Below are 14,903 nucleotides of genomic sequence, written 5' to 3'. Positions count from 1 at the left end.
CAGAGGGACAGGAAGAAAATTGTAGTGAAGAAACTGTCAAAGACATCATTGTTACAACGTTTCCAGAGCTGAAGAAAACTTGTAATCACATTCAGGAGGCCCGAAGGGTAACAGCTAGAAGAAATCCGAATAAAATACCCCAAGACACATTCTGATCAAAATGACCAAAACCTAAGATAGAGACAAAATTCTGAAAGCAACAAGATCAAAGAAAGAAATTTCCTACAAAGTAGCATCCTTAAAATTCACAGCTGATTTGTCTGATGAAACCCTCATGGCCCGAAAAGAGTGGTGGAATACAGTGAAAAGACTAAATGAAATAAATGCCTCACCAAAATACTTTATCCTGCGAGACTCTCATTCAGAACAGAAGGAACAACACACAGTTTCACAGACAAACAACAGCTCAGGAACTTCATAGACTCAAAACCATGGTTACAAGAACAACTAAATGGGCTACTTTAAGACAAGACAGGCCCCTCAAATACACCAAATTTCAACAGAACAATGGGACAAAATCCCATAATAATAATCTCTCTCAATGTCAATGGGCTAAACACACCAATTAAAAGACAAAGAGTGGTAGGATGGATTAGAAAATTGAACCCAACATTCTGCTGCCTGCAAGAAAAACATCTCAATAGTCAAAGCAAACAGAGGCTCAGAGTCAAAGGCTGGAAAACAATCTTACAGGCAAACAGCTCACATAAAAAAGCTGAGGTAGCCATCCTAATATCAGACCACATTGATTTCAGGCGATTTTTTTTTTGTGGCTGTCTCTCTTGGCGTTCCACGCACATTCATGGAGGTGCTGAACCAGTCGATCGTATTCCTCATCAATGTTGTCAACAATGGCATCTTCCCATGTTGCCGCAATAGTACCAAAGAGTTCCCAGTTGGTGGTCATTCTGGGAGTTCTCTTTTTGAACTTTGCAGCCCTTTCTCCCCGCTCTGTGAAGTAGAATTTTGCACGAAGGAGACGGTGGTCCGATCCCGTTCGAAATTTTGGGACAACAGCGACATCAGTCAGGCAAAACCGTCGATTGAATATGATGTGGTCTATTTCATTGTGCAATCGTCCACCGGGAGATTCCCATGTCCATCGTTTAGATTCTGCCTTCTGGAACTGTGAGTTACCATGAATGGTCTTGGTTGACATGATGAACTCAGACAGTCTATCACCCTGTTCGTTCCATTATAGGCCATGGGTCCCGATGTGAAGTTCTTTAGCTGATCTTCTTGGTCCTATCTTGGCATTAAAATCACCCATAATGACCTTGTAGAAGGTGTGGTCTTCTTTATAGAACTTCTCTAGCTCCATGTAGAACTTCTCGATTTCTCTTTCATCATAATGAGATGTTGGTGCGTAGACAACGAAGATAGAAACTGCAGGCAGTGAGCCACATCTATTCAAATGTAAACGTCTGATTCGGGTTGTTAGGCATTCAAATGAATCAATGCTCTTGGCCAAGTTTGTATTGACAAGGACACCGATGCCTCCAACACCTCTTTTATCGCATGTTCCGAGGAACAATTCTTCTCCAGTGTCAAAAACGGCATGGTGAGATTCGTGCCTTCTTGTCTCGGTCAGAACAATGATGTCGTACTTGATCATTCGCGCTTGTACCATCAGGTCCTCGATGGATGCATCTGATGCTAGCGTACGTGCATTGAAAGTACAGACGATCATTTTTGTCTTCCTTCGTTGTGGCAGCCTAGGTCGGCCTTGGGATTTTGTCAGCCTCTCCTTTCTCATCCTTCTCAGTGCTGCCATGTCGGTGAAGCCGTCAGGGTCAGGTGAATGAGACCAGTTGTAGTTACTGGTTTTGGCATATCGAATACACAGCGGATAGCTTGCCAGGCTCTTCCGTGCGGGCGGAAAACTCTCGGTAGCTTGCCAGTCTTTCCGAGAGGGATAGAGGCTTTTGGGGCGACCTCTAATCACCCTTGTAGATGTTACCATATTTGAACCCTATCAAATATGGTACGACAATTCTGGAAGATGGGTATTTAGTGTCTTATGATGTGTCTGGAAAGCATCCTGGAGTGTGGTGACGGCTGGGTAGTGGAAGTAGTGTCGAGAGTGGAAGTCTGCCAGTGGGGTATTTATCTGGGTAGGGTGGGTCTCCTGTGCACAATTCGATCCCTGGGTGGTTGATGGAAGCAGACAGGGCAAGGTAGGGTGGGGCTCCTGATTAGAATCCCTTTGTCACCTGTGGTTGTGGGAGCAAGCAGAGAAGCTCTGTCCCTGGGTCCGCCGAGCCTGGAGTCCAAGGACTCAGAGAGTTCCACTTATCTTGTTCTGTGGGTCTTCAGTCGTGCGTGGGTCTCAGCTGGAGCTGCCACGCGGGTCCGGAAAGCGTCCTGGAGTGTGGTGACGGCTGGGTAGTGGAAGTAGTGTCCACTACTTAAGTAGTTTCTTTAAAGCTTTATCCAGGTATTCCTCAATCCACTTCAGTTTGGGATCGATGCACACTTGTCTGTTGTTGCTCTTCAGCTTTGCCACAATCTGAAGGGCGCAGTTGGGAGTGCTGAGGATTTTGAGATGTCTGACATTGGCTCTGGCCACGTGGCACTCGAAGAATCGGCAGGGACATCTGTAGCTCAAGCTGACAGGTTTTCCGTCACTGAGACAGAGCGCAGCCAGCACGAGGGCCAGCACGGCGACGACCTTGGCATCCATGGCACGGGCGGGCATTGGGGCTGCACCGAGGCCAGGGGCACAGGGGACGTGGCGGTGGAGAGTGAAAGGGCCTATCTTCGAAAACTCTTGAGCTAATTCACCAGCGTGTTTTGGCGCATGCCTCAGGCAACCGCAAGCTAACGTCCGAGCTCGCAAAGCAGTGCAGAGATGCGATCAAGGAAGACCTCAAAGAGAGAAGAGCAGAAGTACTGGTAGATGCGGCAGAAGCCGGGAAAAGTATTCATAACTCCCGCCTGTCCTTGGCCAACTATAAGACCAAGATAACTGCCCTCCGACGTCCTGATGGATCCATCACATCCTCCAGAACGGCAATGGAGAAGATTATCCATGACTTCTACTCAAATCTCTTTGATAGCCATGTCCACTTGCCGACATACCAAATTCCACAGGATGGATATGTCGTTCCCAACGTTCTCCGTTCCGAAATCCGACACGCCATTTTGTCGGTAAAGAAACAAACAGCACCCGGCCCAGACAAGGTCAGACCTGAACACCTGAAGAACCTGCCATCAGTACTCATCAATACACTGGCTCGGCTCTTCACTCGCTACCTGTCTGAATGCAAGGTTCCGTCCCAATGGAAAACCAGCAGGACCGTACTACTGTTCAAGAAGGGAGACATCCATGACATTGGCAACTATCGCCTGATCTGCCTATTGTCTGTCATCTACAAGTTGTTCACTAGAGTCATCCTAAATAGGATTGGGAGAACACTAGATGAAGGACAACCATGCGAGCAAGCTGGGTTCCGCAAAGGATTCAGCACCATCGACAATATCCACACAATAACCAGACTCATTGAGGTTTCTCGGGAGTTCAAGATGCCGCTCTGTTTAGCATTCATTGATTTAAAGAAGGCCTTTGATTCTGTTGAGACGGAAGCGGTCATTGAAGCCCTAGCCAATCAGGGCATTCAAGCCCAATACATCAGGATCCTCCGTGCGCTGTATTGCGGATTCACTACCAGGATCTCACCATTCTACAAAGAAGTGATCTTTGATGTCAAGAGAGGGGTGCGGCAGGGTGATACCATTTCACCGAAACTCTTCAGTGCCACCCTCGAGAACATCATGCGACGACTGGAATGGGAAGGAATGGGAGTGAAGATAGATGGTCGGCAACTACACCACCTCTGCTTTGCTGATGACATTGTTTTAATAACGCCAAACATCAGCCAAACGGCACAAATGCTGGCCGACTTTGACCGTGAGTGTGGAAAGGTAGGACTACAGCTGAATCTTAAGAAGACAATGTTTATGAGAAACAGCCTTGTTCCTGACGCCCCATTCGCTCTCAATGGAACGACCATCTCCGAATGCAACAGCTATGTGTACCTAGGTCGAGAGGTCAACATGACAAATGACCTGGCACCCGAGCTGCACAGGAGGAAGAGAGCGGCTTGGAACGCCTTCGAGAACGTCGAAGAAATAGCTAAGAGGACGAAGAACCTCCGGCTCCGGGCACATCTCTTTGATTCCACTGTTCTTCTTGCATTAACATATGCCTCAGAGACCTGGGCCCTATGCAAACAAGATGAGAACGCTATTCAGGTCTCCCAAAGAAGAATAGAAAGAGCTATGCTTGGAATATCACGTTTCACTCAAATGAGAGAAAGAATCCGGAGTTCTGACATCCGTCGACGATCAAGGATCAGGGACGCTGTTTCATTTGCCAAGGTGTCGAAATTCAGATGGGCTGGTCACGTAATGAGATTTAAAGACAACCGTTGGACTAGAGCTGTTACTGACTGGATTCCACAGGATGTCAAAAGACCGCGTGGCCGCCCACCTACCAGATGGTCAGACTTCTTCATCAAGATCATGAATGATCGGTTTGAGGCCCTTCATGTTCCTGGAGCGAAGAGATGCCATTGGGCTACACTAGCATGCGACAGGGACAAATGGAGACGTTCCTGGCGCCCGCTCTAGCAAATCGACGACTAATGGGAAGTTAAGTGATCAAGTGATTAAGTGATTGATTTCAGAGTGAAGAAGGTTACAAGAGACAGTGAAGGTCATTTCTTATTGATCAAAGGATCTTTACAACAGGAAGAACTTATAATACTAAATGTATATGCACCTAATGAGGGACCAACAAAGTACTCAAAACAACTAGTCATAGATTTGGAAAAGGACATCAATAGCAACACAATACTAGCAGGAGACTTCAACACCGTTTTATTACGTCTTGATAGATCAACCAGACTCAAGTTTAGCAAGGACATACTTCATCTGAGGGAAACAATGGAAGAAAGGGACTTAGTAGATATATACAGGACACTTCGTCCTCAAAAAGCTGAATATACATTCTTCTTAAGCGTACATGGAACATTCTCCAAGATAGACCACATGCCGAGCCACAAAACATACCTGCATAAAATTAAGAAGATAGAGATTGTATCAACGATCTTCTCAGAGCACAATGCGCTGAAATGAGAAGTAAATCACACACAAAAACAGAAAACTTAAATCAAACACCTGGAAATTAAACAGTGTACTATTGAAAAACGAGTGGCTTAGAAAGGAAATCAAAGAAGAAATCAAAAGATTCCTAGAAACGAATGAAAATGAGGACACGAGTTACCAAAACTTTTGGGACGTAACAAAAGCTGTGTTAAGAGGAAAGTTTATAGCTCTACAAGCATTCCTCAGAAAGGAGGAGCGAGCCCACATAAATAAACCAACCTCACAGCGTAAGGGCTTGGAGAAGGACTTACAAAAGGAGCATAACCCGAACAGGAGAGAGGAAATAATAAAACTCAGAGCAGAGACTAACGAGATGGAAACCCAAAAAGCAATCTGAAAGATCAATGAAACCAAGAGCTGGTTCTTCGAGAAAATTAACAAGATCAATAACCCTCCAGAAAAACTCACAAAGAAAGGGAGAGAGAAAACCCTAATAAACCGAATCAGAAATGAAAAGGGGATCATTACAACAGAAACTACAAAAATTCAAAGGATCCTCAGGGAGTACTTTGAGAAGCTTCATGCCACGGAACATTAAAACCTCGAGGAAATGGATAAATTCCTAGACTCCTACAGACTGCCAAGGCTCAACCAAGAAGACCTGGAATACCTGAACAGACCTATCACCATCAAGGAAATTGAAATGGTAATAAAAATTCTCCCCAAGAACAAAAGTCCCGGCCGGGATGGATTCACTAGTGGGTTCTTCCAAATCTTTAAAGAGGATTTACTCCCAATCCTCTTTAAGCTTTTCCACGAAATTGAAATATCAAAAACACTTCTCAAGAGTTTCTACGAAGCAAATATCACAATGATACCAAAAGCAGACAGAGATACCACAAAGAAAGAGAATTACAGGCAAATATCCCTGATGAACACAGATGCAAATATCCTCAACAAACTACTAGCAAATAGAATCCAACTACTCTAGAAAAGATCATACACCATGACCAAGTAGGATTCATCCCAGGGATGAAGGATGGTTTAACATTCGGAAATCAATCAACATAATCCATCATATCAACAAAAGAAAAGATATAAAGCATATGATCATATCAATAGATGCAGAGAAAGCATTTGACAAGATTCAGTACCCATTTATGATGAAAACCCTAGCCAAAATGGGTTTAGAGGGGACTTTCCTCAACATAGTTAAAACCATCTACCACAAGCCTACAGCACGCATCATCCTCAATGGGGAAAAACTGAGAGCCTTCCCTCTAAGATCAGGGAAAAGACAAGGATGCCCACTCTCTCCACTGCTGTTTAATATAGTACTGGAAGCACTTGCAATAGCGATTAGGCAAGAAAAAATATTAAGGGCATTCAGGTAGGAAAGGAAGAAATCAAGCTCTCACTCCTATTCGCAGATGATATGATACTATACTTAGAGAACCCTATAACCACCACGAAGGAACACTTAGAAACCATAGACTTTTATAGTAAAGTTGCAGGCTATAAAATCGATACCCAAAAGTCCATGGTTTTCTGATATGCTAACAGTGAGAGAGAAGAAATCGACATGAAAAAAAAATCCCATTCACTTTTGTGCCCCAGGAAGTCAAGTACCTAGGAATCAGCTTAACTAAGGAAGTGAAGGACCTGTACAAAAAAACCTTCAAAACGCTACTTCAGGAAATTAAAGAGGACATGAGAAAATGGAAAGATATCCCCTGCTCATGGGTAGGGAGAGTTAACATTGTCAAAATGGCAATACTACCTAAAGCACTGTACAAATTCAATTCAATCCCTATAAGGATACCCATGACATTCTTCAAAGAAATGGAGCAAACACTCCTGAATTTCATATGGGACAATAAGCCCCCACAAATAGGTAAAGCAATTCTTGGGAAAAAGAAAATGGGAGCGATAGCACAGCGGTAGGGCGTTTGCCTTGCACGCAGCCAATATGGCCGACCCGAGTTTGATTCCTCCGCCCCTCTCGGAGAGCCCGGCAAGCTACCGAGAGTATCTTGCCCGCACGGCAGAGCCTGGAAAGCTCCCCGTGACATATTCAATATGCCAAACACAGTAACAACAAAATCTCCAATGGAGACGTTCCTGGGCCCACTCGAGGAAATCGATGATCAACGGGAGGGCCTTTACTTTACTTTACTTTTACAACCTCCCTAACTTCAAACTCTACTACAAAGCAGTAATAATTAAAACAGCATGGTAGTGGAACAGAGGCAGAGCTGCAGACTAACGGGGCAGGGTTGAATACACTGACATCTCCTCTCAATCATATGATCATCTAATCTTTGATAAAGGTGCACGAAATGTGAAGTGCAACAAGGAAAGTCTCTTTAACAAATTGTGCTGCCAAAAGTGGACGGCTACATGAAAAAAATGGGCTCAGAACTCTGCCTGACACCATGTACAAATGTAAGATCAAAATGGATTAAAGACTTCAACATCAGACCGGAAACCATAAGGTACATTGAAGACAAATTTGGCAAAAGCCTCCATGACATTGAAGCTAATGGTATCTTCAAAGATGTCACCCCACTGGCCGAGCAAGTGAAAACAGAGATAGATAAATGGGACTATCTTAAACTAAGATGCTTCTGCACCTCAAAAGAAACAGTGACCAAAATACAAAGAAAGTCTACAGAATGGAAAAGGATATTCACCGAATACACATCTGACAAGGGGTTGATATCAACGATATATGAAGTACTGATCGAACTCCACAAGAAGAAAACATCCAACCCCATAAAAAATGGGGCAATGAAATGAACAGCAACTTTCTCAAAGAATAAATCCGAATGGCAAAAAATCACATGAGAAAATGCTCTACATCATTAATAATCAGGGAGATGCAGATCAAAACCACAATGAGATACCATCTCACACCTCAGAGACTGGCCATATCCAAAAGAACCAAAGCAACCGATGCTGGCACAGATGTCGGGAGAAAGGGACACTCCTTCCCTGTTGGTGGTAATGTCCACTGGTTCAGCCCTTTTGGAAACAGTATGGACGATTCTCAAAAAATTAGAAATTGAGCTCCCATTTGACCCAGCAATACCACTCCTGGGAATATATCCCAGAGAGGCAAAAATGTATAGTCGAAGTGACATCTGCACTTGTTTGTTCATTGCAGCACTCTTTACAATAGCCAGAATCTGGAAAAATCCTTAGTGCCCAAGAACAGATGACTGGTTAAAGAAACTTTGGTATGTCTACACAATGGAGTACTATGAAGCTGTTAGAAAAGATGAAGTCATGAAATTTACATACAAGTGTTACTACATGGAAAGTATCATGCTAAGTGAAATGAGTCAGAAAGAGAGGGACAGACATAGAAAGATTGCATTCATCTGGGGAACAAAAAGTAACTAAATAGGAAACTAACACCCAAGAATAGCTGAGATAAGTACCAGGGGTTTTACTCCATGGCTTGGAGACCAGCTGCACACACTAGGGGAAAAGGCAACTCAGACAGGGGAGGGAGCACCAAATAAAGGGTGTTTTGAGTATCCTCCCAGGATTGCAGATGCATGCTGAAAGTAGACTATAGACTGAACATCATTGCCACTCGATGCCTCTTTTGCAGATCACAACACCCAAAAGGAGAGAGAAAACAAAATGGAATTTCCTGCCACAGAGGCAGGGTGGAATGGTGGGGAATGGGTGTGGGAGGGATGCTGGGATCCATGGTGGTGGAAAATGGGCACTGGTGGAGGCATAGGTATTTGATCATTGTATAATTGAAACCCAAGCACAAAAATTTGTAAGTCTACAACTGTACCTCATGGTGTTTCACTAATAAAAATATAAAAAAATTCTCAGGGCTAGGACGAATGAGACGTTACTGGTGCCTGCTCGAGGCAATCGACGAACAACAGAATGATCGTGAACATGATCGTGAATGTGTTTACAGTAGCAAATTCTTATAGTTTTGATGCCTACTGTCTAATTTCTTAATCAGATATTGAGATATTTGAATTATATTTGAATCATCTGCTTATAGTGATACCTTGAATTCTAGTAATATCACATATGCAATCTATTGCTATGTGAGACAGAAAAAATGAACCATAACTTCATCCTCACTGGGCATGAACAGAGAAAAGAATACCTTGACAAGGGGCTGCAAAATTTTATAGTGGTAAAGACATGTCCTCTGATTTATGTGTGTTCACTTCATTAGTGACAGACAGCCAAAAATAGTAAAGTTAACACAGAGATGCTTATCTAGATCTCAGGTTAAGCATATATTTCTTTCCTTAAAAACAATACTCTATTTGTCTCATTTTCACTATTATTGACATAATCCAAATTTATGGCCATTTCTCCACACTTAGGAGGAAGATAATATAAAATATTGTCAGTGACTCAGTTTCTTCATTTTTAAGATGAATTAAATAACATCTACCTCTTAAAGTTGTTGTCACATGGAAAGAGAAAAATGTGTAATTGATACTTAGGATAGGTTGAACAAAGGAGAACAGGGACAAGTCAGGAAATTTAACAAAAAACAAACCTACACAAAGGTTTCAAATTATACCATTACAATACAGAGGAAGGGCAAGTTAAAGAGAAGTAAAGAAGTAGATAAGGATATGAACTCATCTTGCAAGTTTTTATTTCTGTTCAATTGGCATAAACTGGGAATTTCAGATTATAATCTGCAATAAATGATCACTCTCTTTACATTATCAAATGTTTACTCATTTCCCAGAGCTACACATAACTGCTTACTCTCCCTGTTCACTAACTCAAATTATCTAACACATGTCCAAAACTTTTTTTCCAAAGATAGTTAAAGAAAGCAAACCAAACACGAATTGTTCACAGAGAACTATTATTATTTTGTTTTGGTATTTCCATTTCTTCCTCTGTTTTCCAGTCAAACAAGCCTGTAATTCTCACAGACTTAGAACTCTTGAGTTTGGTGAGGAGCAAAAGGTCAAAAAGGAAACTAATCATGCCATTTCTTAACTTAGGGAAACATGAAACTTCTCTTAAGCTTTGTTGCATTATTAAGCGTTTCAGAGCACAATACCTACCCCAAGTGAATTTAAGAACAATCACAACACAATAGGTGTCTAAAAGTGCCCAAGACTTTGTGAGCATGCATTTTATTATCAGTCTCTGAATTCAACATAAAACTCCCTCTTTCAAGGAAGATCCACCTTCTCTATTTTCACACATTTCAATAAGTTAAACGCAGAGGTTTTAGTCTCCTTGGGAAAGTGTCCTTTATTTAATCTAATTTAGTTCAATACCTCTTTTTTCCAATTTTTATTCTCTTCTCACTCTTCCGGGGGGACTGTTAAAACAAACGTTACAACAGATCTCGCGGTGCTGTTCGAGATTCACCATTTAAAACAAAACAAAACAACACAATTTAGAAATGATGCAAAAGACCTCGTGTCTTCCGGGTTTGAGTTAGGGAGTGCTGTGCCCTGAGCCCAGTGAAAGCAGCCAAGAGAGGAGGCGGGGCTCCGGCGACTTCCCCTTCCACCTTCCCCCACCTTTCTCTTCCAATCTCCGTTTGGCCCTAGCTGTATTCAGCCGTTACCGCAGCAGCTTCCCAGCCATTTGCAGGATCTACACAACCACAGTCGCTGTTCTCAGGATGGTGATCTATGTGTATATTGCATCTTCCTCTGGTTCTACAGCGGTAAGGAGGGTGGTGAATCCACCTTTACTGATTTCTTACACACCAGTCTCCCACTGTTCCAGAAACTTTACGTGGCAGAAATTAAGTCTGGCAGCTTCTTCTTCAGGAGACACTTGCATCTTCCACCCCACCCCCTTCTTTTCTTTGTGGAATGGAGATTTAGTTTCCCCTGAAGTTTAGCTTTTCCTTGTTATGTTAGAAACACATTATTTCTTTGACAAAAATAATAAATAAAGTTAACAATTTTTGGTAGATGAGAGATGGTAATGAAGGTTTCATAGGGCTTCATGAAGTCTAGTAAAATCACACTCTGGTGTTTCTATAGCCAGGCATTTGACATATGTATTTTAGGTACTGAGACAAGGGACAGGAGTGCACATTCTTGAAGGGTGAGGGTGCTAACATGCTCTTAAAAATGTTCCTCGACCTTTTTTTGACATGCTTCTAACCTTGTTTCTTCCTGTGGGTCCTTTGTCCTACCGACTGACACTCTAGTTTCACTCCGTTTTTTTTTTTTATTTTCATCTGTGGGCCTTGGATTATCAAAGGGACCCACATGGGATCATTTGGTCCCTGGTTGAGAAATATCTAAGCAGAGATGATTTAGTGAAGATAAATCGAGGCACTTTGATTATTTCGAGAGTGAGACCCGTGTTATCCTGTCATTATTTTGAGAGTGTCTTGGAAGGTGTTAAATTTTAACTTACAGGTCTCTTATAACTAGACAGAATAGGAGGAAAAGTGGGGATTATGATGATAAGACGTGTGTGTGTCCTCAGTGAGACAAAAGACTGTGTGTGTATGAGCTCAATGAAACAAAGGACCTGTGTTTTCCCGTTATTGCCTCTTTTTTTCTTTCAAAATATTTTACTTCCAACAATTCTTGTATTGATTCGAATATATTGAGACTGGAAAAGAAACTAACAAGTGATTTGTTGTGTTAGCAGTAGCAGACTAGTTGCTGCTTCTTCAAATGATAGGATATTTTGTTTCCTGTATTCATATTTAAAAAAATTTAGAATAATAAGGTTTTCAGCAGCTGTGGGTAGCATTATAATAAAATGGAATGAAAGCTGAGGGGATATCTAGGATAAATCAAGTGACTATTTTTCACACCTCAAGAGAAAAACCAACATCTGACAAGAGCAGATGTGTGGGTTTAGAATGTAGGAACACCCTGTTCTTCTGAACTTTAGAGCAGAAGCTAGTTCATAATTTGTTGTTATAGTGTTTTTGTTTTATTTATTTACCTCTTAAGAGTGTTTGAAATAGAACTGAAGGTAATGTGAAATCATAAGAACCTTGAACTTTACCTTCTCTGGCCACCACAGGTGGGTATGTTTTGACTATTTAGAAACAGAACATATAACCTTAAACTTTTTTTTGTTTAGATTGAAAGTGTCTTCATTTTCTTTTGAGCTCACTTCATGAGCTACTTCCCTTATTATCCATATCTAATATTTTTAGTTTTTAAGACTAACATCTGAATTGCTCAGAGTCTCAAGACCAGTAGAACAATGGTAAAATATTAAAGATCACTTTAATATCTTTAGTGAAACCCCTAATCAGATTTAACAGATCAGGAAGCTATATTTATTTTAAGTGTTATGCAGTTTCATTATAGTTATTTATTCTTTGTTTGCTTGTTTTCATTAAGAAGAAATACCTCTCATAATTTCTGCTCAAGTGAGAGTTAAGAGGTATTTGCCACTCCACGTTAAGACTTCAGTTTCTAAAAACATTAAAAATGACAGTCTAGTTTTCTGTTATGTCAATTATTAAACATATTGTTGAGTACTAAGTAAATAGGAAATGTTTTTCCTACTGGTGTTTTGTTTCAAAATATTATGAGGAGAGATTTGTCTGTTGATACAGTAATTACAGATCTAATAAACTTATTGTCAAAATTCTTCATATTACCAACATAAATCCTTGTTTTATTATTGTTTTACAAATTGCTTTCAATTAATACTAAATAAATACAAAGTGAGTAAATTTCAAAAAAAGCTCTTCTATAACATAAATTGGAACTCTTCAGAGTGCATCACTAAGGTTTTTTAATATTGCTGTCATATTTTCAGAACACAATTTAGAAATTTTGGAACAAATATTGAAATTCTATAATTGTGATAATTGTGCAAAGCGAGATACTACTGTAATTGTTGTTCTTTAAGGTATAATTAAAGAAAACTTTTGGTTTGCTACTGGTAATTTCTGACTGTTATTTTACTCCTGCTAATGTTTGTCACAATAATCACTCTTACGGGCTAGAGAGGTAGCTCAACAAGCTGGAGTAGGTGCTTTGCCTGTAGTGGTTCTGGGTTCAGTTCCCAACACCACATGGTCTCCTAACTATTCCCAGCACTAAACTGGGAATAGCCTCTGAGGATTGCTAGATGTGGGTCCACCCAAATCATTGTTAGAGTTTTTTGTTTGTTTTTTGTTTCTGGAGATACACTCATTTCTGCTTTTGCACTCAGGGATCACTCCTGTGGTCCTTCAGGGGCATCATATGTGGTGCCAGGGATTTGAACTAAGGTCAGCCATATGACAACATTAAGTGGTTTAATCCTTATGCTCTCTTTTTACCCCGATATTAGATGTTTTATCAGATAAGGGAGGGTCTATATAAATGAAAGTTAGTGTTAACTTATTTTGTCCTTATCTCAAAGCTCCTTTTCCCTCATAACCTGATTTAAAAATAAAACTCACTTATTCTCAAATAAAGGAGTAGCATTTGCATCTAAAAATCTTAGATATCAAAGTGAGTATGTTGGTTTTTGCAGTTGATTTATTGAGAGTAGCCATATACTGACAATAGCCATATAATGGTAGCACTTAAGTGTGTCAAGTATTATCTCATTTATTTAACCATTTCGTCCAATCAAGTAGTGTAATCATATCTATTTTTGAGATAGGGAAATATAGGTTTAGGGAATTGAAACAACTTTTTAAGGTCACACAACTAGCAGATCATGGACTTGAATACAACATACGGTGATTAAATAGAATATGTGTTTAATAACCACAAAGTCTTTCCAGTTAGGGGGTCATGAAGAAATAAATATGAACATGAGGTAAATGGTGATTATTGTAAGTAGATTAAATTCTATAAGTGGAAGGATAGACTATATATTTACTTATCAGAAAACAAAAAAAAATAAGGAACTGACATAGACGGGTGATAATACATCTATAGATGTTTGTCAGAAAGTAGGGTAGCTTGCATTCAAGGTCAGGGATATAGAATATTGGAATTGATATTTTATCAGTCAAGTTATGAAATATCGGGTCCTAATACTTTTTAATACAGTTTTTGAGTGTTCTCAAGTAATCCTCAGAAGACCCAGGGATGGTTTTTGCGATCACTAGACAGCATAGGCAGATGGTTCGATGGCAGGAGGTGATGTGATAGCTCTTTGGCCCTACAGTGCTCATGATGGGGGTGGAGGAGGCAAAAGGGATACTCCGTTGGTTCTTAGGGATCACTTGGTGATTTTCAGGGCTGTCCTGGTATTGCTTATGCGGAATGAAGTGTCAGGGATTCCACTTGGGGCCTTAGGCATGCATGAAAGGCATTAACTCTAACCCCTTGATTTATTTCCTGGTCCTGTTTCTTTTCATGAAAACCGTTTTGTAGGAATTCAGCTCTTAGGTTGCCTGTCTAAGGGAAATGTTTCGCTTTAGAGTTTAAGACGTGCAGGTGAAATTTATACTTAGAAGATACGTCCTTCCAAGCCTATGGGATATGTCTTAGATATATCCTCAATAGTGAGCATTTGTAACCATCCTTAGAAGTGGATTTTAAAAAAAATTTTGTTAAAGAGCCTTGATTTATAATGGATGACAAGTCACAAGTGACAAGAGATTTACAAAGTTACTGATAGTTGCTTTTTAGACATACAATAATTCGACACCGATCCATCCACCATTGTCAACCTCCATACACCAGTATTCCCAGATTCCCTCCCCATTCCAATCTCCACTCCAGCCCTGCTTGTCAACTTGACAGGCACATTACAAAGTTTCAGTGGTTGCTGTTTAAATCTCATGTTTTCAGTTCTTTTGAATCTGTGTTTTGGGTATAAGGTTATACCCCTCA

At 40.8% G+C, this 14,903-nt stretch overlaps 2 protein-coding genes across 2 annotated transcripts in view; one reads left to right on the top strand and one right to left on the bottom strand.

The window, feature by feature from the left end:
- Positions 1-2,404: 2,404 nt before the first annotated feature.
- LOC130032607 (stromal cell-derived factor 1-like) lies at positions 2,405-2,683 on the bottom strand. Its single transcript, XM_056124142.1, has one exon. The coding sequence runs from the start codon at positions 2,681-2,683 to the stop codon at positions 2,405-2,407; it is 279 nt and encodes a 92-aa protein (XP_055980117.1).
- Positions 2,684-10,575: 7,892 nt separating this feature from the next.
- The window catches only part of SH3BGRL (SH3 domain binding glutamate rich protein like), a 144,619-nt gene continuing 140,291 nt past the window's right edge, over positions 10,576-14,903 (top strand). The window contains exon 1 of the mRNA XM_056124170.1: positions 10,576-10,801. Coding sequence (XP_055980145.1) covers positions 10,757-10,801 — 45 coding nt within the window. The 5' untranslated portion in view covers positions 10,576-10,756. The remainder of the gene's footprint in view (positions 10,802-14,903) is intronic.

Source organism: Sorex fumeus, unplaced genomic scaffold, assembly GCF_029834395.1.
Source record: "Sorex fumeus unplaced genomic scaffold, SorFum_2.1 ptg000050l, whole genome shotgun sequence".
NCBI classification, from domain to species: domain Eukaryota; kingdom Metazoa; phylum Chordata; class Mammalia; order Eulipotyphla; family Soricidae; genus Sorex; species Sorex fumeus.
Note: the sequence above shows the minus strand (reverse complement) of the source record. Positions and strands in the feature narration are given on the sequence as shown.

What these genes read in the sequence shown, in the direction of transcription:
- LOC130032607 (XM_056124142.1), bottom strand. Translation starts at nt 2,683, where the DNA reads ATGGATGCCAAGGTCGTCGCCGTGCTGGCCCTCGTGCTGGCTGCGCTC.